This window comes from Hordeum vulgare, chromosome 5H, assembly GCF_904849725.1.
Source record: "Hordeum vulgare subsp. vulgare chromosome 5H, MorexV3_pseudomolecules_assembly, whole genome shotgun sequence".
NCBI classification, from domain to species: domain Eukaryota; kingdom Viridiplantae; phylum Streptophyta; class Magnoliopsida; order Poales; family Poaceae; genus Hordeum; species Hordeum vulgare.
The window spans coordinates 515,950,907-515,978,770 of NC_058522.1; the positions used below are offsets into that span (position 1 = coordinate 515,950,907).

General features: G+C 44.4%; 1 protein-coding gene and 1 pseudogene across 1 annotated transcript; both read right to left on the reverse strand.

Moving 5' to 3' along the window:
* Positions 1-1,283: 1,283 nt before the first annotated feature.
* On the reverse strand, positions 1,284-3,003 carry LOC123398040 (noroxomaritidine synthase 1-like). Its single transcript, XM_045092552.1, has one exon. The coding sequence runs from the start codon at positions 2,989-2,991 to the stop codon at positions 1,465-1,467; it is 1,527 nt and encodes a 508-aa protein (XP_044948487.1). The 5' UTR covers positions 2,992-3,003; the 3' UTR covers positions 1,284-1,464.
* Positions 3,004-13,585: 10,582 nt separating this feature from the next.
* On the reverse strand, positions 13,586-18,010 carry LOC123397096 (annotated as a pseudogene).
* Between the last annotated feature and the right edge of the window lie 9,854 nt (positions 18,011-27,864).

Here is a 27,864-nt window from a genome sequence, read left to right on the forward strand (position 1 = left end):
TACCAGTCACGCGCACCCTCCCACCACCTAAAATAAAGAAGTATCATCGGATGATACTGTAGCACCAATATAGTGCATGCAATCATTGAAACGTAAATTTCCTTAAATGAATATATGTTGGTTAGCAGATAACACAGAATCACACCATAGAAGGCCCACAAATGACCACATTAAAAATAAAAATAAAACACATTCCATCATCTTCTTCACCCGGCAAGCTAAACATTCCATCAACTTCAGAATATAAGTGGTTTTAGTTTTTTGAATAGTCAAAATTCTACAGCTTTTATCTGGTTGAGAGCAAAAAAAATCGCCATCCATAATATTAAACAAAAAAATTATGATAATTCATTTTATGATGAATCAAATCATACCGATTTGATATTATGATATATTTCTCTGCATATTTGATCGAACTTACAAGATTTTCTTTTAAAGAAAAGTAATGTATGTTATATTTTAAAACAGAGCGAGTATTATTATAAGATACCTAACAACACCAACGACGTAACGTAGTGCGCCCAACCCTTCTAGTAGATATGAGACTACGTATTTCCATTGAACAATCTATCGGAGCTCTGGAACTTATAAGATTTGCTTTGTTGTTGTCTAACAGAGCTCTGGAATGCAGCACAGAAGTGCAAGATCTACAGCCTGATGCATAGACCCCTGGAACCTGACCAGACACTTTCTTTTCTGATTCACGTTGCGGTTTGTGTGGCAACCTGCTGTTGCAGCACTGCCTGAACTCTTGATGGTGGCCCTAGGGCATGTACTTTCTCCTTTTCTTCCATGTAATGAAAAGCTGCCAAGCCAGCATTTTTGTCTTTGTTTATCAGATACTCCCTCCGTAAAGAAAGATAAGAGCGTTTAAATCACTAACAACGCCCAGCTAGTACTTAATTTGTGTGATTTATGTTTGGAGTGATAGTTCGCTCTCTTTTATAATTCTATCATTCTTGCTTGTTCTACCGGTTCTTCCTGTTCGTTGTAAGATCGGTTCTTCCTGTTTGTTGTAAGATCGCGAGAGTTGACACTTGTCACACAATAATAAGAAAGAATGGAAACAATGCACATACAAGTTCCTCTGGCCAAAAGATTTTCGACCGTGTTGTTCCACCGAGGCATGTGATTGATTCGTGGGTTAGACCGACGATCTCGCACTGCTTAGGGTGAACCAAAAAGAACTAGCACTTCTGCTACAACTGCACCAAACCAGAGTCCTTCCAAATCTGCAACCCTCATCAGACCCTGAGGGATATAGCATACAGGAATATATCCAGAGAGTATACATTTTTTTGACATTTGTAAAATATATTTTTAACACGCAGGAGCATATGCTCCGCAGAGCCAAATTAAATATCCGGAGAGTATACATATATAGCAACACGCATATGTAAATACAATACTGGTCTTCAACCTCGGAATAGTCATGCAGAATATGTAAACAGTCTAATGTTGGGTTTATCGCTTCTTTAGTTTCACTGTGAGACCATTTTTCATTTGCAATATACAAGACGATTTGGGCCGGATGCTCTGCCCTTCCGTCACCTCCACATCGAAGTTCCAAACTATTGTAGCGACGACGATCTTCATCTGCATGACTGCAATGTCCTTGCCGGGGCATATCCTCGGGCCCGAGTTGAAGGACAAGAACTTGTGAGACGGTACATACCTGAGTTTGCCATCCTCCAAGAGCCATCTGTGTGGGTTATAGTTGAGGCAGTCTTTACCCCACACACCCTCCATTCTTCCCATGGAGTAGATAGAAACAAAAATGGTGTCACCGCTGTGTACCTTGTGGCCACTCGGCATGATATCGTCAGTGGCCACCGTCTTACGCTCCAAAGGCGCTGGTGGGTACAACCTGAGTGTCTCGTACAAGGTGGCTCGCAGATAGACCATAGATTTGATCTCCTCTGGCTCAAAGATCACCATGTCACCCACAGCCGTGGATGCTTTGCGTAGTGCAATTGGTGTAAGTTCATTGCGGATGGTTGAAACAACATCAGGGTTCTGGGCGAGGTTGTAGAAGATCCATGACAGCGTCGTACGAACTGTGTCCCGCAGAGCGAGCATGAGGCCAATGAGCCCCGCACGGAGAAAGTCGTAGTCGGAAAAATCTGGGTCGTTGATGTAGGAAGAGAAAATATCCACACCCTCTTGTTCGTGATCACTATTAACATGTCCTTTGTTAATATTCCTCCGCTCGATCATCTTTGCGATGAAGTCTCGTAGAATTGTGTGCGCCGCACCGAGTTTTCTCTCAGGGCCAATGTTTAGCCACCTCATCGCCTTCCAGCAACAGGCCGGCATCATGTGCCGAAAAAAGCCTACTTCCATGACCGTATCCATGGCAATCGAGACATCCATGTGAGGCATGTCTATGGAAAGGAGGCCAGGGTCCTCGCCAAATAGAGCCGTAGAGGCCAAGTCAAACATAAACCTCGACATCAGTTCTTGTATGTCAAATACTGTGCCGGTGTTTGCCATGTGGGAAAGCAACGGGAGGAGGTCGCTCACCACCTTGTCACGGCAAGAAGCCTCCATACTAGCAACCAACCGTGGGCTGCTGAGTACAGTATGGATCTTCGCTCGTGGACGAAGAGCCAGCGGACCGTCGACGTTGAAGAGGCTATCGCCCATGATGTCGAAAATGGCAGCGAACTCCGTGCCCTTGGGGAAGTTGGTGTAGTTCTTCGTGAAGATGTGCCGGATGTTTGCAGGGTCGCAGGTAACGAAGAACCTCATCCCGGCCCCGCCTGGGCCGTGCGCTCTGAAGTTGAGGCCTGATCCAGCTAGAACCAAGGTGAAATAGTCGAGCAAGTTGTGGACGTTGGCCAGCAAGGAAGGGAACATGTGCATTACTGGCCAGTTTATGGGGAGAGCTCCTGGATTCTTTGATCTACCACTAGACCTAAAGTACAAGTACATGGGAACGAGTAGCACGAGTGTGGAGATGAGCAGCTCCTGCCAGAACGGAATCAACATTGTTATCACTAGTGTGGGAGGATACACGCTACTACATGGCAATTGTTTCATTTATAGACAAGACCCTCGATCTAACTCCATTGGTCGTGTGCACATCTTTTTGCATTATTATGCATTGCATATGGACCAGCCAATCATTAGCCTACTACAAAGATATATTTTAGTGTCTCCTCGAAGATAGTTCTACGGTCCACCAAATGGCCTATCGAATCCAATCGATCAATTGTACAGAACTGCCCACGTGTCGTCCCAGCGTGGGCGACTCGGATGGCGCCCAAACCCTAGCCGCCGGGGCGCGCACTCCCCCCTCCCTTTCCTTCGTCGTCGCCGGGCTAAGCCCGGAGGCCGAGGGCGGTGGCGGGGGACTCCCTCTCTCCCGCGTCTCAGGGGTGGTGCGCCCCCCTACATGCGTGGTGGCGCGACCGATCTAGCGGAGAGGCGACGATGGAAGCAACGATGTCGGCGGTGGTCGGCTCTACCTCGGGTGACGGCGACTGCCGATGCGTCAGGCAACCTGGTCACGGCCGGCGGCGTGCGGCGGTTGGCCTGGTTTGGGCAGCGATGTGATGCGGTCGGTAGCGGCGACGCGTCATCTGGTTTCGGATCGGCGAGAACATGGAGGGCCTGGTGGACGGATTAGCGACATCTCCAGTCAGATCTGTTCTGGCTGATGCAGCTGGCGGTGGTGGTCATCTTCTCCTTCGGAGGCGGTCGGCCTTAGGCTGGGTGGTCGGATCTCGAGATCGGTCATCTAGTTCCGGCTGCGAGTTGGGGAGACATAGTTGCCGGTAAAAACCGAGCCGACGCAGGCGATGGCAGCATTCTGCGTCGTTAGCTTGATGAAGGCATCGTCATGTAACTACTGTCAATCTACTCGTGCTACTCCGGGGGAAACGCTGGGATCTGGTATTCCAGATCGGACAATGGCTGCATTACGGTGTCGTTTCTCTCTTGAGAGCATCGTTTGTGGAGTAGCGCTGGAAGACAGAGGCAGAAGGCGGAGCCACGTCGTCTTGAGCGGAGCTTCGGTGGAGATGTCAAGTCATGCCTAACCGACAGGTGCTACGATGTGTCATGCCTGTTCAGCAGGTGCTACGCACAACAGATCTTCTAGAGTCTTCGCATCGGGATGAACGAGCGCAGGGCGGTGGCGCCGTTTGGTGCCATGGTGGCGTCGACGGATGGCGGACTGGCAAGGATGATACGGATCTCTCGCCTGAAGATGGAACGGTGGCTCGGTGATGATGTTGGCTTATAAATCGTATGCATGTGGTGTACGCTTTAGGTGTGCTACACCGGTTGTTAAAGCCGATATGTTATATGGATGGATCGGCGACAACATTGGTTTTAGATATGGAGAATGAGAACACTTCACATTATTAATGTTGTAGGTGTGAGTGGTGGCTCCAGGTGGCTTGATGTATGCTTTTGTTAAACCTTTGTCAAATATTTAATAAAGATAAATGTATGCATCGATTGATGTAAAGGCCACGAGTTTAACCTCCCTTTCTAAAAAAAACGTCGACCAAATGTCCAAATCATCTTTAATTAGAGTTGATCAGTAGCCAACCACTTTTTTCCATTTTTCTTCAATGAATCTTTTTTCGTCATTTGGTAATGGGTATCTATCGGGTCGGTTAGCTGTACCATATCAAAACGTGCCAGCTAATCTATCCATCTATCTATCTATATTTGTATCTATCTTTTTTGAGCCGCTATGTATCTATCTATGTATACCTAAATTCCAAAAAATTATAATGTTCTTTAGAAACTATGATCCGTTCATTTTTCTTCGAAAAGGAGGAATGACCCTAGTCTCTGCATTAAAATAATGCACACAACTATATATGAACCGTTCATCTGATGAGACCGAGTTATTATGATGTAGATAACCCACATAATTCTAGGCTGGAATTGTGATAAATTTGTAAAAAAACAATTGATTAGAAGGCCCACAAATCTTTAGAAATAGAAATACATGCTCAAGGAGAAGGCCCATGTTTTCACGATATTAACCCTAGGAGCTGCTCATTGGCCTATAGTAGATGGCAAATGAAGAGTTGTTGCCCACGCTGCCGCATTATTATGCAGCAATGTAGTGTTCTGTAAAGACTTGCAGAAAATTGTAAAAGGACTCTCCGTGGGGTTCCATTGAACAGCAAGAAATAATTAACTTTAGTAAATATTGTGTACCCTTCTCATGAAAAGGATTCATTGGGGAAAGGATGGCCTCGCTCCGATGACAGCGACGGCTAGCCTGTGCTCCAAGTTAAGATTAGGAGACCCGCTCACAACTCCTCGATCTGCCCACACACGTAAGAGCATCTCTAACACTAACAGATGCCTTATCCTATATCCAGTTTTTTGTGTTATAGTGCACCTGTTTTAGCGTTCTAGGGCAGTAATTTTTTTTTTGTTATTCCACATGCCCTATTTTAGAGCACACATTCTCCCACATATGCCCTATCAACATTTAAAAAAAATCGAACTCGATTTTAAAATTACGAACTACAAACCATCATTCGAACTCGATTTCATATCCTAAACTCGATTCTACATAACCTAAACTCGATTTGAACTCGAGTTCACAACGTACGCCAACAAACTCATCCGACGAATTGGATGATCCGTCCGATGTCCACTCGAAGGAGGAGGAGCTCAACTCGATCACCGTCTTCACCATTGATGGTCCAGCCTCGTCGAGCTTCTTCTTCTTCTCAATCTCGTGCTTCCATAAGAACTCGTGCTCGTACTGCACGTACTCGGGAAGCTCCCGAGCAAACCGAGCCATTGCTTCGTCGTCGGTCTCAATCACCCTCGCCGGCTCCTCCTTCTTCTTCACCAACCAGGTCTTCTCCCGGTTCTTCATCGGGGGCCCGACGAAGATGGCATCCTGCAGGGAGGTAATGTCCGGGAAGTTGAGATCCTCCTATGGAACGCCGAGCCGCCACCCGACGAAGTCGTACGCCCGAGTGGCCAAATCAGCGGTGTCGAAGGTGCGGAGGCGACAGCTAGGGTTTGCGTGCGGGGGTAGGGAGCGGCGGCGGATGGGTGCAGAGCACGAGAGCGGGCTAGGGAGCACGAGAGCGGCGGCGGCGGACCTGATTTGGGGGCAGGGGAGCTCGGGAGCGGCGGCGACGGCGGACGAGATTTGGGGGCGACGGCTAGGGTTTGCGAGCGGCGCCGGATGCGATTGGGCGCGTCGGACGATGGCTGGATGTGAGCGGCGGCGGCGGATTTGGCCGGTCGGGGCGGTGGCGGTAGGTGGAGAGCGGGAGGAGGAAGAGCGGTTGGGCGCGCGCGAAAATGGAAAGGATAGGGCATGTCTCCGCGCGGTCCTCTCTGCCCCAAATAAAGGGCACAAAATTTAGGGCTGCCCCATTTTAGGGCACCGCTTAGGGCACCTGTTGGAGCTGTGTTTTTGCCCATCGATGACTTAAAAAGCAGTTTTTCGCACACGAAGATTAAAATAGGGCATCTGTTAAAGATGCTATAAGGCGCTATAAGGCAAGCACTTCCTATCTCCTCGCGTTGCATACTCACTAGATACATCCAATTGGTTCACTGATTAGCCTGTCTTGGATGTGTCTGCAGTGGACCATCATGACATGCCTGTCATCCACATTGCACATGCAAGGTTTGCACGGTGGATCAGCATCACGTGTTAAGTCCAGCAGCAACACATTCACCCATTATCTTTGTTGTTTAAGTAACCATCTTCCATTTGTGAAAATTTTGGTTTCTCTGGTATCTCTATGATCACGTGCTTCTTAAAAGTTCCCTCGAATTAGAATCATGTGTTTGTTGGTGTTTGTGAAGAGGAGATAGGAAGATCCATGTTCTTGATCAATCAAATTAGATGAACAATTTGTAGTTTTTAACCAGTGCTGCATTAACGGAAGTCCTACAATATCATTACTAATTAGGTGTGGACACATATGTTCTGATATTTTTTATTTAAGGGACATAACCTTCCTAATTGGTCTTAAGTAAGGACCAAATTGTGAGGCTTTTCCCCCTTTTCCTCTCCTCCTCCCTCGCCACTCCCGCGCGGCGATGGGAGGAACCATAGCCGCTGGCCCCTAGTCCCTCGTCCTCCGGCCTCTCCCTTCCTCGCCACCGCCCCGAGTTGCCGTTAGGTGAAGCCAGGCTGGCGTGGGCGGCGGCGGGGTCGCTCCTTCCCCTAATCGCGGCCCCCCTGGCCGGTGCGGGATGGCTGGCCGTCGGAGGTGCTGATCCGAGCGCTCCGGATGGTCGCGGCCCGCCGGCTCCGGTAGTTCTTGTGGTGGCGTGGTGGCTGTCATGGTGGGGTGCATGTGTCGTGGATCGTGATCGGCCAGCGGCAGGATCTGGCTCCTGGTGAAGCAGGCTGCAAGCAGCGTGGGCGGCTGCTATGGTCCGACTTCGGGCTCGACGGCTGCAGGTGGTCGTCCCGTCGGGGGTGCGCGGCGATGCTCCTCGAATAACGGTGGTTCCGGTGGCGGCTCTACCTCGGGCGGCGCTGCTCTGGATGGTGAGGAGGTGGTGGTGCGGTCACTTGGCGACGGGCTGGCACATCAGTTGGCCGCGGCGTTCTCTTGGCCCAGATATGGGCCCTTTGGGGCCCAATCTGGGTCTAGGCGGGCCTGGCTCGGCTACACCTACGCCGGCTTCGGTGGACGGAGGGGGTGGCTCGTGCGAGGGGTTGCAGAGACGGCGGCACACCCACTGCAGCGCGACAACGGGAGCTTCACGGGCCGTTAAGGGCTAGAGCAGATCTACATGTCTGGTGTGTTCCCCCTGCTGCGTCCGGTCGTTGACCGTCGAGGGCGGTGGAGGTTGTCCCCTTCCGTGTGGCTGCTGACTCTATCGCTCCTCATTCCTGGCTACTTCCTCTCGGCCCCGTTGGTCCCGCTTCGTTCTCCATGGTGAGACGGCGGCGGTTTCTCCTGGAGTGTGGTGGCGCATGTTGGTGAGCAACAAGTTTGGTGATGCACGACGAATCGATCGGGGTGGTGTGTGTGGAGGACGGGAGAAATCCTTGTCAAGCGTGGCTGGCACCGACGCGGCGACGCCCGTGGGCGCCGTCGTTCCTTCCTGAAGGGCTTCAGGGTTTCCACTCACTCTCGCCCCACCACACACGGGGGTAACCCCAGGAGCAATCCGGGCAGCAGGGTCGCCATCGTCGCTTTCCTTCCTGAAGATGCTCCTTGTTATGCGGTGGTCCAAAGTGCTAGGAGCGCGGTGGATATCTTCGGAGGGTGCAGCGGTGCGGTATCATCATCGTTTTTGTCGATCCGACTCTGTTGTCACACTTTTTAATTTCTCTTTTATTTCTTTTGGGCATTCCTGTGCTGACTGCCCCAACTGTGGGATTTTGGTTATATCTAGTGGTTGCTATATATATATAGCAGGACGAAAGCCTATTTCGTGAAGTAAGGACCAAATTACCAAGAATAGGAATGATTAGGAGTTGATACAGTGCTACAAATATTTTGTTGTTGTCATATATATATAGTTGGTATCAAATCGGGTTCTATATAGTTGAATCTTGCAAAGTGCTAAGATTAATTAGCATGTAAAGTTGTAAACTGCAAAAAGGAGAGTATATATTTCCATTAGCAAACGATGACTTCCTTATTATTCTACTCCATCCGTTCCTAAATATAAATCTTTCTATAGGTTTCATTAGGGGACTATATACGGATGTATATAGACATACTTTAGAATGTCGTTTCATTCATTTTGCTTTGTATGTAGTCTCTTAGTGAAATTTCTTAAAATATTTATATTTAGAAACGGAGGGAGTATTCAGCATATTATTCTAAATCCATATTATTCTAAAGCATTCATCAACAAGTTGAATCAGCTATAAGCCTCCTCTCAAGGGTAACTCCATTCTAAAGCCATATTTGCAGCTCTACAAGCTTCGTTTCGTGGTTATATTATTCTGAGACTGATAACTTTATTCTTTTGAATATCTCCATGCGTGTTTCAGCTGTACACATGAAAGGTTGTTAACCTAGCAGTATTTTGCATAATGGTCGTAATACCAAGTACAATAAGATGTTATTCATGTTTTTACTTAAGCCCAAAATACATTTATTCAGGTCTCCAAAATACTTGTAAAGAATACTCTCTTAACTAAAATTGTACAACCAATTCCATGTATGTATAGTTTTCCCAACTCTTTATTGGCATAAATGAGTAGGATATGAACGATGCAGATCTACAAGCATAGCAGGTTGGTTCCTATAATATGCCTCTTTATTTCTATTATATATATGGTGTTTAAGGAGATTCAGATTTATACCTGGCTTGCTTTCATTTCTTACGCATATTGTGAACAATCTCTATTTACATGATCCTCATAGTTTAACACCAGAAAGATATCTGTAATCCTAGACAACTAGAAAGCATTTACGGTGTGAAGCTGAGCTACATACGATCAGGAGATAGCTTATGATGTGGTCGATGTTTTAAATTTTGACCATATGAAAAGTAACATGGATTGCACATGTATTTTTTTCAACCGTATTTATCTCATTATGCATCGGAGACTAAAAAGTCAACATCTTTATTTTGAGACTAGGAGTAAATTTCTGGAAATGTGTTAGAACTAAATCGTCTAATGTGATTGTAGAAAAAAAATTAGATACACCAATAAATCGTATAATCTAGAACAAAATGGTGGCAGTACAAGTCACTAATGGAATCAATAGATGTTGCTATATTATCAACATTTCAATCCAAATCTTCTCTTAATATAAATACTCTTTTTCTTTCTGATGCTAGCCCTGCGCTGCATGGGTTGGCCGAGCTTATCGAGTTAGGTGTGATGGTTGTCTCTGTTTAGTTGCTTTCTCGCCCAGTCTTTTTAATGATTATTTTTTCAGTTGGTTCAGTCACATTGTCGGACTGTCCACTTTCTATTGCTTAAAACTACATGACGAAATTTGTGTTTGTTTGGCAGAGACTAAAGAAGTACAGTACATATCTTCAAAATTCTGTTTGTTTACAGGTCGATTCTTTTGTGTTCCTTAAAATAATGACATACGGTATGCTTAACGCAATACTCATATCAGATGAAGAACGTCCATCGGACAAGGTTTAAAAACCATTGTTTAGAAGGATGTATTGTAGATATTTACTTTGCTACAGCTATAATTAGTACACGCATAGCTATTCTTATCTGAATTAATATAATGTTGCGCAGTTAACATGACAATGCTGCCATTTCTTCTCCCACATGTCTTGAAGGATGTAACTCTATTAAACGAACATTAATGTGCCAACTGGCTTTCCCTAAAAATATAGGACAATGACGCCGGGTACACATCTAAATAGCCATTGTGTGCTTTTAATACAAATATACAAATTTTAATTTTGCTTTCATATTAAAATATGAGGTAATAAAATCATATGGGCACCCATGCAAGTTAACTACGAAAAAATTCTGCAACAAAAATAGAAATAATTATGTATCTTCATGCAAGTATATTCCAGATGGACGTCATTACTCCCTACCAAAAAACTACTACACAAAAATGAAATACTCCTATATCAGCACACAAGCCGTGACATCCTACAAAGAGTTTTAAATCACAACATAAGTTCTGGATTATTTGTGACATATATTTATATGCATCGTGACAGTTGCCGGTAGTAAGTGAAGAAGGATGATTGATACTTTATATCCATTGTGGCCATCCCTCCTCGTGAATGTTGATCCAGTCTATGCTGATCTTCTAGTTAGGAAATAGTTAACTACTTAAAGGTGCCTATATGGAAGCCAATCCACTATGGTGGGCATAATAAACTTGAAACCGAATATCAAACAAAATACCAAACGGAAATAAGTGAATTCTCAATTAATTATCTGCCTTCTTAACATAAACAAATGCTACTACATATCCATGTCCATTTCTAGGAAAATTATAATTATATTAAAAATAATATTCGATCATGGTTGTTATAAATATATAGGGTTTGCTTGTCCCTTGTTACAAGATCAAGTAGCAGTGGACGGAGAAGTTTTCCTCAAAGTTATTAGTACTTATTAGCAGTCGTGATCCATATTTACTTTGATTGTGTTCCATAATATTATGTATCACCAAATATATTAATGTCTATCACGATCGTAGGCCGGTGAGACCCAAAAGTGAACAGGAAAAATATCCTATTGATTGTGACCCTCCACCCGCTCAAATGTTTATTCAACATGCAAGGAATATCTACCTAATTCGGTAATAATACCTAAATGTGGGCATGCTATTTTGGTTTTTTTACTTAACTGCTAACAACCGAAATCACCATGTTAGTCCAGCCAAACATAAATGGAGACATTTTTTTAGCTATTGACTGAAAAAACAGAGAATTAATTTGGCACGGTATCAATGTTCGGTTTTTATTCCCGCCCCTATCTAAATGGCCCATCGGGTGGGCATAGAAAACGTGAAAAAGAACATTGGACTCCAAACAAAAAGAAAAAAATCTTGGTTAATCGAGTGTCTAGTTGGTAATGGGCTACTATTACAAATATGTGTATTTGAAGAAAAACTTACACCGCCATTCACAGTTTCACACAAGGATCTATGATCGTGATGGTTAAAAATATAGAGTGCTCGTTTCTCACTTGTTACCCGATCATAGAAGCAGCAAAGAAGATATTTTTTGTTGAAGTCATTATTACATCTTATATGTTGTGATTCAAATTTATTTCCATAGTGATCGATAATATCATGTATAGTGGTCCGAGTTTTAAGTATCACACTATCGTGGAGCTATATTATTCGGAGGGGATCACGGTAAGCGAGTGCAGCGTTTCGGTGCCCACGCTCATCTACACCCGTTTAGAAAACAATTCAAAAGAAATACTAAAAAAATTTAAAAAATTCAGAATTTTCCTCATGATAGATAATTTGATTCCTGAGGTCTGCTTCACCTTTTGTATCATTTAAACATCTAAGCAGCTCTTGGCAAAAAAGACAAATCGAATCAAAATAGCACAAGAACAGTAAACTTTTTTAGAGACGCCGAATTTGTCATTTTTGCCGATAGATGCTCAGATGTCCAAACTATTCAAAAAAATGGAGCAAACCTCACACATCAAATTATCTACCGTCCAAATTTTGTTTGGAATTTTAAAAAATAATAATATATATTGTTTTTTTTACTCAGCAGGGATGCACATGAGCCTGGGATAAGAATGGATTTTGGATTTAGCATCATTTAGCACGACAATTTAGCCGTAAACCCTATTTAAAACTTTGATTGTAGTGTATATTTAGGACTGTCATGGTCGTAGGCTGGTAGAAACAGAAAGAAATGTATGTCCTTTGTGACTCTCCTTCCACACGGATGTTGAGCCCACATGCGATAAACATTTTCTTTGAAAATAATTAACTATCCAAAAGGAAGAGTAAAAAAACTATATAAGAGCATCTCTAGCAGACACTATAAAAACGTAAACTGCAAAAGTAGAATACGAGTCGAAAAAAGACATTTCAAGGGTTTATTTCAGCTATGCCCGAACAGAAATTGTAAAAAAAAAACACTATAAAACTGCGGTAAAGAGCTCATTCCTTCGGTCTCGCGGTCGCCGCCCCTTCCTCCAGCCGGCCGTATCGGCCACGCCGGCCGCGTACAACCCCGTCGGACGCGCCCCGTCGCCCGTCGGCCATGCCTCGTCGCCTGTCGACTGCGGCCCGTTCCCGTCGACTGCACCCCATCACCACGCCGGCTGCGGCCAGCCTCGTCGGCCATGCCTTGTCGCCCGCCGGTCATGCCCTGTCGCCTCCGTCGTTAGTGACTTGCTCTGTTGCCAGTCGTGCCTGCCGAGCTGTGCCCCTTTGCCTGCCGCACTGGGAGGATTCCGGCGGCCAGACTGAGGTCATGGGAGGCCATGGCGAGGTCGATCTCGTCCAATTCAAACCGGCGGTGATCGATTCCGGCATCCAGCGGCCTATTCCGGCTTGCGGCGATGAATTCCAGCAAGTTTAGGGCAGATTCCGGCAAACTCCGCGACGGCGTGTTTGCTCCGACGAGGTTTGTCCATTCTAGGCCCCCTGGAATCGGCCTTCCAACCTTCAAAAATAAGGGTTTCGGGTGTGATTTTATCGTGCCCCTTAAAATTTTTACGGGTTGAACCATTTTTACGGTTTTTGTTCTGCACACTTTTTATGACTAAAACTATAAAACACACAAAAATTACGGGTTTGATCACTTATACGAGGTCTGCTAAAGATGATGCCCATATATCAAAGCCAACTGTATAACATTTGGGCTTACCATACATTATATGACTTCCTCTCTCTCCCTCTCTCTCTCCCTCTCTCTGGTCATGTCTAGAAAGTGGTACCGCTAGAGTAGATAGGAGGGCTCAATAATGACGAATGGTCATGGACACGGTGTGCATTCATTCACTGAACTTCAATTACAACGTAAAGATTACATACAACTCAATTAACAAAAATGCTAATGATCTAGGTATAGACTCTCGGTTGATTCTAAGAAGAAATTGTTATTAAATTCATGCTCCAACCAGTTCGTTCAAAACTCCAAACTAATGAAGAAAGACGAACAATATATTTAAACACCCCCCTCATGTCTAAGCTTATTTAAAAAGCCCGAGTTGCCCTTCCACCACCTCCACATCAAAGTTCCACACCACCGGTTGCGACTACATTCTTCATATACATAACAGCGATTTCCTTGCCTCGGCAGATCCTCGAGCCCGAGTTGAAGGCCAAGAACTTGTGAGATGATACGTGCCTCCTGGTTTTGCCATCCTTCAACAACCACCTATTTGGGTTATGTTGGAACTTGTCCACAAGATCGATCACATCAAATTATAACGAACATGCGCATACAAAATCATATAGCCAAGGGCCCTTGTCGTGTCCTAATTCTTTCCTCTTTATTTTCTCCTTTTTTTCTCAACTCACGATGTTACAAAACCTGAAGCGTGCTGTGTGTATCAATATACACAACCAGCCGGTCCAAAACTTTCTAGACCAACACGGGATCAACCTCTAAACCTGTCCGTATAAGGACTCTAGTCCTAGTACTACTACTACTTGGACTTCAATTAAACTCAACTTAAACAAAACACACGACTTACTAACCTAATAAGTCCTCTGTATACACGGCCAAATAGTAATCCTAACAGGAATACTACTACTAACGCGTATACAACTAGATCATCAACTAGACTAAGACACGTTTACCTAACAATCATTCCCTAATCTTGACTTTTGTCTTCCGCTCTTCGCTGGTCTTGGCTCGTTGAAGCTTCACCCCTTGTCGACTCATCCATCTTGCACCACGACAAGTTAAATTGATAGGATTCATTGATCACAACAATCTCCCCTTCAATTTTAACTTGGCGAATTTTACGGATCACCACAAATATGCCTTGGACTACCCAACCTTGCCAGTATCCTGTGGAATATACTGTTGGGGATCGTAGTAATTTTAAAAAATTTCTACGCCATGCAAGGATCTACCTATGGAGAAACCAACAACGAGAGATGTTATAGAGCATCTTCATACCTTTGAAGATCGCTAAGCGAAAGCGTTGCTAGAACGCGGTTGATGGAGTCGTACTCGCAGCGATTCAGATAGCGGTGGATTTTGATCTATGCGCCGAACGTCGGCGACTTCGCGTTCAACACACGTGCAGCCCGGTGACGTCTCCCACGCCTTGATCCACCAAGGAGGAGGGAGAGGTTGGGGAAGAGCTCCGGCAGCACGACGGCATGGTGACGGTGGAGCTACGTGGTACTCCAGCAGGGCTTCACCAAGCTATGCGGAGGACGACGAGGAGGAGGGGTAGGGTTGCGCCGTGGAGAGATGAATTGTGTGTCTCCAAAAGGCCAAAACCCTCCACTATATATAGGAGGAGAGGGAGGAGCTGCCCACCCTTAGGGTTTCCCACCCTAAGGGGTGCGGAAGCCCCATCTAGGGCAAGGGACGGCAGCCAGGGTTGGAGGCGCCCTAGGGTGGGCCTTCGGGCCCAAGGGTGCCCTCCCACGCCTAGGGTTTTCCCCTCCACACCCTTGTGCGCCTTGGGCTGAGAGAGGGAGGCGCACCAGCCCACTTTGGGCTGGTTCCCTTCCACCTTTTGGCCCATGCACCCTTTTGGGGCTGGTGGCTCTTGCCGGTGGACCCCCGGAACCCTTCCGCTGGTCCCGGTACATTACCGGTGACGTCCGAAACACTTTCGGCATCCAAATCCTCAGTTCCTATATATCAATCTTTACCGGAACTCCTCGTGACGTCCGGGATCTCATCCAGGACTCCGAACAACCTTTGGTAACCACGTACACTATTTCCCTATAACCCTAGCTTCATTAAACCTTAAGTGTGTAGAACCTACGGGTTTAGGAGACATGCAGACATGATCAAGACACCTCTCCGGTTAATAACCAAAAGCGGGATCTGGATATCCATGTTGGTTCCCACATATTCGATGATGATCTCATCGGATGAACCACGATGTCAGGGATTCAATCAATCCCATATGCAATTCCCTTTGTCTACGGTATGATACTTGCCCGAGATTCGATCGTCGGTATCCCCATACCTTGTTCAATATCGTTACCGGCAAGTCTCTTTACATTTCGTAACACATCATCTCGTGGCTAACTCCTTAGTCACACTGAGCTGAATATGATGATGAATTACCGAGTGGCCCCAGTGATACCTCTCCGTCACACAGAGTGACAAATCCCAGTCTCGATTCGTGCAACACAACAGACACTTTCGGAGATACCTTTAGTGCACCTTTATAATCACCCAGTTACGTTGTGACGTTTGATACACCCAAAGCACTCCTACGGTATCCAGGAGTTGCACTATCTTATGGTCTAAGGAAATGATACTTGACATTAGAAAATCTTTAACAGACGAACAACACGATATAAAGCTATGCTTAGGATTGAGTCTTGTCCATCACATCATTCCCCAATGATGTGATCCCGTTATCAATGACATCCAATGTCCATGATCAGGAAACCATGATCATCCATTGATCTATGAGCTAGCCAACTAGAGGCTTACTAGGGACACATTGTGATCTATATATTAACACATGTATTACAATTTCCGGTTAATACAATTATAGCATGAATAATAGACAACTATCATGAACTAGGAAATATAATAATAACCACTTTATTATTGCCTCTAGGGCATATTTCCAACATATACCACCCAGTGGACAACACCATCCACCCTAGCGAGATACATGCCGACTCCTTACGAAAACACCACCCCGTGCACTATGCCATGCACTCCAGCCTCATGTAGAGACATGGCCTCATCGAAGAGACTCACCTTCACTGGTTTACCGCCCCCGCATACTTGAACTTGATCCTCCCGTCGGGACGCATAGACGACATGAGCTTCATCTTTAACACCTCCTCCCAGAGATGAGCACTTGGCCACGACGACACTGACACGAGGACGATGACTATGACGACCGAGATGTGATAACCCGCACGACACCTTGATTCCCGGGACGATGATCTTGACGGATTTTCCGGCACCGCACCTCGGCACCACCGCTCCCATCAACGATCTTCTTCCACCTCCTTGCTGACAACAGCCTGTCGTCTTCCTCCATGCCGCTCCATCGAATGACAATCGCCAGATCCTCCTCGTCGCTGCTCCACCCAGCGACTTCATGGCCCGCCCCGAGGCGCTAGTCGGGTCGCCTCCCCGGGGCAAGCACAACTTCACCTTGACCTTGCTCTAGATACTGATTATTTGAACTCGTCCACGGGACCGGTCACATCAAATCACGACGGATACGCGCATACAAAATCATGTAGCCAAAGGTCCTTGTCGTGCCATAATTATTCTCTCTTTATTTTCTCTTTTTTCTCAACTCACAATTTTACAAAACCTGCAGCGTGCTGTGTATATAAATATACACAACCAGCCGACCCAAAACTTTCTAGACCAACACGGGATCTACCTCTAATCCTGTCCGTATAAGGACTCTAGTCCTAGTACTATTTGGACTCCAATTAAACTCAGCTTAAACAAAACACACGACTTACTAACCTAATAAGTCCTTTGTATACACGGCAGGCAGGAATACTACTACTAACACGTATACAACTAGAACATCAACTAGACTAAGACAAGATTACCTAACAGGTTATACTCAAGGCAATCTTTACCACACAGGTTTTTAATTTTTCCCATGGAGTGGAGAGAAATAAGGATTGTGTCCCCGGCCTGCACCTCGTGGCCACTCGGTATGATTTCATCAGCAGCCACTGTCTTGCGCCCGATAGGTGACAATGGGTGCAACATTGTGCACCGCACCAAGCTTTCTCTCGGGGCAGATGTTTAGACACCTCATTACCTTCCAGCAAGAGGCTTGAATTAAGTGTCGGATAAATCCCACCTTTATGACCGTGTCCATGGCGACCGCGGCATCCATCAGTGGCAACAATATGTCCGAGGAAAAGGACAGGAGGCCAGGGTCCACGCCAAAGAGAGGTGTGGCAGCCAGGTCAAACATAAAACTTGAAATCACTTCTTGCATGTCAAACGGAGTGTCGGTGCTTCCTAGGTGGGCAAACAATGGAAGAAGGCCATTCTCCACCTTGTCACGACAGCAAGTCGCCTTACTAGCAACCAACCGTGGGCTGCTGAGCGCGCTCTGGATTTTTGCACACGGACGAAGAGACGGTGCACCATCGATGATGAAGAGGCTGCAAGCCATGATGACACAGATGACGGCAAACTCTGCTCCCTTGGGGAAGTTGGTGTAGTTTGTCGTGAAGATGTGCCAGACGTTCGCAGGGTCGCACATAATGAATAACTGCATCCCAGTCCCAGACAGGGCATGTGCCGTGGTGATATAGTCATGCAAGTTGTGGGCATTACCCAAGAAGGAAAGTAACATGTGCATTATTGACGAGTTTGTGGGAAGCGCTGCTGGATTCTTTGATCAGTAGAAGTACAGAGGGACAAGTAGCAGGAGAGTGGAGATGAGCAGCTCTTGGAAGAAACAGGTTGACATTATATTATCATAAGTATGCTACTACAGTGTTACTTTCATTTATGCATCCTGCAATCAACATGGCGATGTCTTCATTTCAAGACAGGTTCCCTCGATCTAAGTTCATTGACGTGCACACGCTTTTGGCTCGTAAAGTAGACTAACTAACAATTAGCTAGCTATGATAAGATATATTTCTAGCTCCAGCAAAAGAGTTGTGCGCTCGAGAAAAGTCTCCAAACTGTACTTAATTAGTAGTTTTTCAGTAGCCGATCACTCACCGACTAGGAAACACTCTTTTTGGTTATTTGGTGGTGGACATCTATCCTGATGGTTAGCTGTATACAGTATATCCTTTGTGTCACTATCAAATTAAAACGTGACAGCTAATAAACCTTAATGCTACTAATACCGGTATCATTTTCATGGAACTTAAAAGTTGAATTTAGGCAACGATCTTTGATCACGATGGATATAAACATAGTGAGTTTGCTTCCACCAAGCTACCAGGATCGGTCACATTAACAGTGATGGAAGCTGATTTTGTTGAAGTTATTAGGGCCTATCCATTGTGGTCCATATTTATTTGCATATCGTGGTCGATATTATTATCAGTATAGTGATATTTATTTATATCCATCATAATCATAAGCCGGCAGGAAGCACGATCCTCTACCCAATGTCGATCCAACCTGCGATGAATGCTAAGCTCGGAATAATTAACTGCTAGGGCTTTGCAGAGGCCGAGCGTGAGGTAACTCAGAATCTCCTTCGTGGAAAAGGACTTCGCGATTTGTTTTTATCAGGCGTTTTCGAGGTATACGGGCTAATATACATATGCATGAATAGTGCAGCCGTATGAAAGTGGCACATTGTCAGGCCTGCTCGTACCGGTGAAACGAACAGGGCATGTCCAGGTTTTTGAAATAGCACAGGATAGGCCATGCCCCGTCAGCAGAGTTGCAGCAGCAATTATTATTACACTAGCCCAAAAAAAAAAGCAACTTCAAAAGGTATCAATTTTCTATTCGGCTGTTTTTCTGTATATGTACCGTCAGAGCATTTCTCTTTTTTTTTATATAAACTAATCTTCAAATTAGTGTGGAATTAGTTATTTTTTTAGCATAAAATTAACTAAATTTTCTCTTCTTCTTCTTCTTTTTTAAAAAGAGCTCTCTTAAGATGGTCCCTCTTACCTTTTAAGAGGCAAGAGAAATATTTGCTTTGTCCATTCATCAAGGATATATTTGACCACACAAATTGTAATATGGCAATTACTTGTCAAAAATTAATGATTAAAATATTTCCCACATCTCCTTTTAAGATAATAATAGTTCATATTTGACCCCTGTACATATGTGTTGTATCTACCATATGGAGATGAATAATTCTCATGTTGTATAATATGATAAATATCCATGTGATCCTAATGAATTATATACACGCTATAAAAGACATTATTATAATTCATCTAGATTGCAACGTAATAATCATCAATACATGTATTCACATCATTCTAAGAGAGCGAGTAAACAAAATAAATGTACACACATGATAGGACCGTGTGACTCTTTCTTGTGTGAGAAATATACAAAATGCTCTCCGTTATATATTATCTGCTCTGACAAAAAATGTGTTACCCCTCAAAAAAGATGTGCAATAACACTGGTACACATGGTTGCTTTGTTCCAGAAAAATTCGGATGGTATTTTGACTGTTTTTTGCTATGATTTGGTCAAGCAGTATTCATTTATGGTGATTTCTAAAAACTTATGCAGTGCATTTTCTTTTGTTTAATTATCTCCCAACTGACAATATAAAACAAGCATAGATATATATGATAGAACATGACAAACTTCTTATTTCATTTGTTAGACATGATGATAAGGTACGTTAAGAAAAACAAAGTTGGAAACAAAATATGGAATTAATTAGCTCTATTTATTTTATTTTCTTATATACTCACAGTTTAAAAGGATAGGAATAAATTATAATGATTTCTTTTCTTAACCATACCACAACAATGTCCATACTAAACCCCACGCCATCCTTAATGGTATATTACCTCATATTACCTACTAAGAGCTACTCCCCCCATTTTTATGTACTCTGCATATTAGCTTTGGCTGTTGTCTAAAAAATAAGAACATTTACAGTAACAAATCTACATGATGTGAAAATATATTCTATTATGAATACATTGGTGTTAATTCGGTGGTGTACATATTATTATATTTTTCTACAAACTTGTTGAAAGTTTATAAGGTTTGATGTTAGACAAATTTAATATATGGAGTAAATAAAATCAGAGGGTGTAATAGTTAAATCAGCCATTAGATAATTAAAATTTAACGGTCTATATTGCTTTGGACCATCTTGAAATTTCTCTAAAAAATGTTATGCCACCGTCCGGCTGCTAATGACACATATTCATCACCAATTTCTCTGTTTTCGTAAAACTAAACCTCAAATTATTGTGCAATTATCTACTATTTTTGAACAAATATTTAGCTAAATGTGCCTCTTTTCTTAAAAGAAATGTTGTGCATTTGGGTGCTAATAACACACATTCATGGTGGATTTCTCTGTTTCTACAAACTAACACTCAAACTAGTGGGCAATTGAGTACTGCATAAAGAAAGTATCGATATTCTAATCTACCTTGGGCGGGTGGATTCCGCGCCGCCTGCAGACCGGCCTCTGAAAAAAAAAATCGCTAGCCAGGGTTCCTAAATCCTTTATATCCGTCTCAAATGTCGGATAGACCGTCCGGTCAGTCATCGATCATAAAAACACGATCTAACCGGACCCCTCATATCCGTCTGAAACGCTTGGACTCATCGGTATCCTTCAAATCCATCTTAAATATAAATACGATATGAGGGCTGGCGGACGTGTCCGGGCATGCCCCATTAGTCCATCACGTAGGACGTGACCCCACATTGGACAACCTTTTCTCTTTCTTTAGTCATTTTTTTTCCATCAATCACGTGCAGGTGACTGGACATATGAGAAAAAAAAAGAGAAATGCGGCTGCACGGGCAAAAAAATAAGGCCTCAAAACGGACACGTCAGCGGACGTTTGAAGGTTCGGAGTTTCCAAGTCCGGCTGTAGATGCTCTAATATAATAGAAATATTTTCTTATAGAACTAGCAGTCACGCAGCTCCAGCATCATGCAAGGAATATCTACCTAAGCCGGGAATAATACCTAAATGTGGGCATGTTACTTTGGGGTTTTACTTAACTGCTAACAACTGAAATCACCATATGTTAGTCTAGTTAATCAGATATCAAGACAATTTTAGCAATTGACAGAAAAAATACAGAATTCATTTCAAGACGCTACTAAAGTGTTACTTACATTTATGCATCCTGCAATCAACATGGCGATGTCTTCATTTATAGACAGATTCCCTCGATCTAAGTCCATTGGTGTGCACACGCTTTTGCCTCGTAAAGTAGACTAACTAACAATTAACTAGCTATTATAAGATATATTTTTAGCTCCAGCAAAAGAGTTGTGCGCTCGAGAAAAGTCTCCAAACTGTACTTAATTGGCAGTTGGTCGGTAGCCGATCACTCACCGACTGGGAAACACTCTTTTTGGTTATTTGGTGGTGGGCATCTATCCTGATGGTCAGCTGTATATAGTATATCCTTTGTGTCACTATCAAATTCAAAACGTGAGAGCTAATAAACCTTAATGCTACTAATACCGGTATATTTTTCATGGAACATAAAAGTTGAATTTACGCAACGATCTTTGATCACGATGGTTAAAACATAGTGAGTTTGCTTCCCCCAAGCTACCGGGATCGGTCACATTAGCAGTGATGGAAACTGATTTTGTTGAAGTTATTAGGGTCTATCCATTGTGGTCCATATTTATTTCCATCATGGTAGATATTATTATCAGTATAGTAATATTTATTTATATCCATCATAATCATAGGCCGGCAGCAAGCGAAGAATGAAATGAAAAGTATCTTATATTCATTGCGATCCTCTATCCAATGTCGATCGAACCAGCGATGAATGCTAAGCTAGGAATAATTAACTGATAGCTAGGGTCCCTATATGGAAACCAGTTGATTCGAGCGGGCATACACCAAACAACATCTACAACTAAACCCCTTACATATGTTTCAAACGTCCGGGTAGACCGTCCGGTCAGTGGCCGATCATAAAAACACGATCCAACCGGACCCCTCATACCTGTCTTAAACGCTCAGACTCACCAGCATCCCTCAAATCCACTAGTAGAAAAAGGACCTATTGTCCCGGTTCGTGAGGGCCATTTGTCCCGGTTTTTGAACCGGGACTAAAGTGTCTGTACTAATGTCCTATACCTTTAGTCCCGGTTCTTGCATAAACTGGGACATATGAGCCTCCATGTGGACGGTGCCGCGAGCCCAGGCAGGAGGCCCTTTGGTCCCGGTTGGTGGCACCAACCGGGACCAGTAGGCATCCACGCGTCAGCATCTCAGGTGCTGGGGTTTTTGTTTTTTTTTTGAAAGGGGGGGGGAAGGGTTTGGGGTTTTGGGGGGTTAATTTAGGTGTTTCATATATTGTGTTAGCATGCTAATTAATAGAGAGAAGTGTCCTTTCTTATCTCCGTGCTTGGTCGATGCTACATACTATATGTATCGAGAGGACTAGACACGCTAGCTAGTTAAGCAAATGAAGGAAACAGAAGATCGTCATGAATAGATGCATACAAAGAGAAGTGATATCGACCACCTCTCCTTCTCTGAGAGATTGGTCGAACAACAAGTTCTCGTATATCTATCCGACGCTACTGGCTACATATATACAATATAAGTATCTTTTACAATATAATCTCCTAATTAAAATTGAACCCTGTAGGGTCCACATAGTATTCTTCGTCTTTAGCGATCACGTGGTCAAGAAAGAATGCCGCCAATTCCTCTTGAATTCCTCGCATATGATCTGGTGCTAGGAGTTCATCTCGCATCCGAAATATCTAATTTAAAGAAGGGGGTCAATACATATATATGAATAAATGAAACTGAACACAAACGATGGTAATAAAATAAAATTGTGAATATAATTATTTACGCACTTCATATTGTTTCTCGGAGTAGCCCCGCTCATAGGTCGTGTTGCGGATGGACTCGCAAATGTAGTATCCACAGTAATTAGTCCCTTCTTCCTGCCACAACCACTTTACAAGAAATAGAGGTCAATCAAACTGATAATTAGCAAGCATGCTAAATGGTATTGATGAAACTAGCGCTTGAATCACTAGGAGATGCGTGGAACATATATGCTACTATAGTACTTACTTTTGGGTATCTAAACTGCATCTTCTTTGGCAGTCCCGGAGTTTTTAAGGTGAATTTACTCCAAACCCTGACAGACAAAGAAAACAATTACTTGATATAAGGAAATGAACAAATTGAAGTTGCCGATATGGTGCGATAATGATAGATTTAACTTACTTCTCTAGAATTTTAGTCATGTCTGCGTACTTTTTGGGATCTTTTCGTCTCGAGTCTAAGACGGTTACTAGTCCCTCCTCAAGCTTAATCTCTAGGATAATATAGTGGAAACTGCGCACGCATGCATAAGTCATCAATTACATTAATTACTATAACCTCGACTAATAAGGGAAACCGAATATGCACAAGACAGTAACACTCACTCGAAGTTGTAAGGGAAGAGTATTATAGCTTTGTTTTGATTTAATATAAACGATTCTAGCAGGTTGGTCTCGGTATCTTTGGCATGATATTTAACCATATATTCATCTATGAGATTAATATCACCGATTTGTCTTTTCTTCAATTCGGCGATCTTCAATCTGCATAATATAATGAGAATAATTAAAGATACATGCAATGAAAGAGCTGACCTATATATAGAGACTTATTGATAGAAGTAGTACTACTTACAGGCAGTAGCAAGTGATAATTGACTTATCAAGGGCTTTTAGATTGAAAAACTCGAAAAACTCGTCAAATGGAACATTCAACAGATCAATTCCAATGAGGTCATGCTCCTCTTTAACTCTGAGCATCAAACTATATTCCTCCCCAGACTCTCTGCAGGTTTTCATATACCAATAATGGAATCTTCGCATCATCGTTGTTAGAGATTTTTCATCTTTGACGAGAGGCTTCCCGTACACGTATCTGTGTTCGTCCACCTCCAAGAAATCAAAATGTGCAGAGTCGGGCAGGTAATCTCCAAGATCGTTATAACCGTGCACCATCCCGCCCGGATGATTCGCGACGACGCTAGACACCTGGAGCGGGGGCAACGATTGGTTCGCGTGTTCGCCGAGCTGGGCAACTTTATTCCGAACTCGTCGTCCTACTAACCTTTGAGCACTAACAGTACTTCCCGACCGCTCCGCTGCGATAAATGACTTTGTAAGAATGCGCTGATAGTTGTCTTTCACCGGAGACTTTGGTGGTTTCGTCAGGGCAGCCAGAGTACGCTTCGCTTTTACCGGATCTATCTTCTCCTCTGGAGGTGGATTTTTCTTTGCTTTGACCCCTTCAAAGAAGTTGGCCACTTCGGCTTGCACGATCTTCTCGTTTTCCTCCTGGCTCCTCTCGTATGGTAACTTCTCTAGAGGATTCAGAGAAGGACCATATTTGTATTGCCTGCCTCTGGATGTACTGCTATACGTCGGAGCAGACAGAGCGGCTGCGACTGTCTTTCCTTTCTTACGAGGCGGAGGAGAAGGACTACGCGGCAGAGGAGCCGGAGCGGCGGCAGGTCTCTTCAGCCCTTGTTGATGAGGCGGAGAAGGAGGAGGCAGCTGGCTGCTCGGGCACGCCGGCGCAGGCGGAGAAGGAGGCGAAGTGCCGTCACGCGCCGGAGAAGGAGGCTGAGTGCCCTGATCACTCGCCGGAGGAGGCAGAGGAGGAGGCGGAGGAGGAGGCGGGCCCTGACTCGCCGGAGGAGGCGGAGGCGTCCAGTTCGGAAGGTTGATGAGCTCCTTCCTCCATAGGCATGGAGTCTTCAGAGAAGAACCCAGCTGAATCTCCCCTTCACCCGTAAGGTGGTCAAGCTCAAGGTCCTCAAATCCTTCCGTTAGTTGATCCACCATCACCCTAGCATATCCTTCTGGAATCGGCTGGCCGTGGTAGGTTGAGCCAGGTTCATTAGGTATAACAGAGCCAACACCCGCCTTGACTTTTAATGTCATCCATGGCGTCATAAGGTAGCAATGTTGAGACTCTGTGATAGCATCCACGGCATAGCCCGTGAAGACAGGCTCCAGCTGCTGAGTCTGCTCGGTGGAAGCCACGCTGCTTCTCCGCTGAGATGGCAGGGTAGCTTTAGGGGAAGCTTCGGCACGTCGTTTGCTGCGATCTGCTTCTCGTTCCTATACCCTTGTACCCTTTCGTGCAGCGCCTGCAATTGGCTATGCTCCTCTTTCTTCCTCCTCTCCTGGGTTTTGTAACCCCCTGTGTCCAGAAACCCAGCCTTCCACGGAAGGGAGCCTGGCGTGCCTCGTGTTCGTCCAGGGTGCTCAAGATTCCCGAGGGCCATTGTGAGCTCGTCATTCTCTCTGTCTGGAATGAACGCCCCTTCCTGTGCTGCGGCGATATAGTGCTGAAGCTTCCTGACGGGTATTCGCAGTTGCTCTTCCATCCAAACGCACTCCCCTAATACAGGGTCCAAGGTTCCGCCAACCCCGAAGAACCAAGTCCGGAAACGGTCTGGCCATCTCAATGTCTCTGGTTCGACCCCTTTAGCAATCAGGTCATTCTCAGCCTTGTCCCACAAAGGTCGGGCTTTGAGGTAACCACCTGACCCCGTGCGATGGTGATGCTTCTTCTTCACATCATTTTTCTTGTTTGTCGCTGACATCTTCTTACTCTTTTTCGATGTCTTGTGGGCCACAAATGCGGACCATTGATCTCTGATCTTCTCAAACCGGCCGGTGAATTCTGGTGTCTCTTCTTTGTTGACATACGTTTTCAGCTCATTCTTCCACCTCCTGAATAGTTCTGCCATCTTCTTAAGAGCATGATACTTGATCAATTCCTCTTTAACTCGCTTCTCTGGATCCTCGTCTGGCGGTAGGGTGAAATTTTCCTTAAGCGTTGTCCAAAGATCTTCTTTCTGTTTATCGGAGACATAAGACGACGGCACCTCAGGGTCTTCCTTCTTTGGCTTTAACCATTGCTGGATACTGATCGGGATCTTGTCCCTAACAAGAACCCCGCACTAAGCACGAAATGCATCCCTTGTCCGGATGGGTTCAATCGTCTTGCCATCGCGCGCGATTGCTGTGATCTCAAACCTTTCATCCGAGCGCAACTTTTTCTTCGGGCCTCGTTTCTTTAACAAAGTTGAGGTCGATGTGGAGGGCTAGAGAAAAAAGAAGAAAGACGATAGTTAATTAATATGTGTACATATGAAAACAATGAATGCATCAATTAACTAGTTAGCACGGGCTTAACTAACACTAGTGGAAAACGGGCCTTTGGTCGGGACCATTTAGTCCCGGCCTGCCTTTGGGCCGCGACTAAAGGCCCGACCACGTCGCCCCAATTCTCAATGCCTCCCTCGAGGCTTTAGTCCCGGCCCGTAAGGATCCTTTAGTCCCGGTTCGTGTCCCAAACCGGGACTAAAGGGCTACGCGGCGGGCAATGGTGGTGGCAGCCATTCGTATCCCCCTTTAGTCCCGGTTGGTGGCTCAACCCGGGACTAAAGGACTAACACGTGGCCTGCCGTAGTGGTGGCAACCGTTGGTATACCTCTTTAGTCCCGGTTGGTGGCTCAACCCGGGACTAAAGACCCAAACGGTTTGCATCCCGCGTTGTTTCGGGCGATGAAAAGCACGAACCGAAGCGTACAGTCGCCATTTCTCTGTTTCTTCTTCTCTCTCGCTCTCCCTCTCTGTTCTTCTCCTCTCTTCTTCCCTTCTCTTCTTGCACCATGCCAACTAGCTTTCATGAGGTGCTCGCACATGGCACGACCAAGCTCGATGTCGTGTACACAAACCTGAGCAGGGAGGTGCCGTTTTTTCTTCAACAGTTGAAGGAAAAATGGTTTGACAACGCAGTGGATCATGAGAAGTTCTTGGGGCTTGATCCGAAGTACACGGCCGATCAACGCGGTGTTGCTGTCATCCAACTATGCTTCGCACGCCATGTCTTGGGTCTTCCAATGGGCGAGGTAAGTTTTGAGGCTTTCTTTGATCCAAGATAATGACATTGTAAGTTTATTTGTTTCAATCATAGTTGGTTCCCTTCAAATAGTTGTAGTGAAACAATTTTGATTAGTTGAAGGGGAACACAATCTAATTGGAATAGTGTTCCATAATGTGAAAAATCGTATTAGAATCAACTAGTGTTTAATATGTTCCATTGGAATCATAGTTGGTTCCCTTCAAATAGTTATAGTGAAACAATTTTGATTAGTTGAAGGGGAACACAATCTGATTGGCATAGTGTTCCGTAATCTGAAAAATCGTATTAGAATCAACTAGTGTTTAATATGTTCCATTGGAATCATAGTTGGTTCGCTTCAAATAGTTGTAGTGAAACAATTTTGATTAGTTGAAGGGAACACAATCTGATTGGAATAGTGTTCCACAATTTGAAAAATCTGATTGGTTCAATATGTTCCATTGAAATCATAGTTGTAGTGATACAATTTTATGCGGTGTTCTTTGATCCAAGGTTATGAAAATTGGATATAGCTAGTGATCTCTCTAGGTTCCATTGGATAGCAATATGATATGTCATAGTCATGAAAATTGCATATAGCTAGTGATCTCTCTAGGTTCCATTGGATAGCTATAGTGATCTCTCTAGGTTCCATTGCATATGTTCTATTTGAATCCTAAAGATAAGTTTCTCTTTAGTTGTAGTGAAACATGTTTCC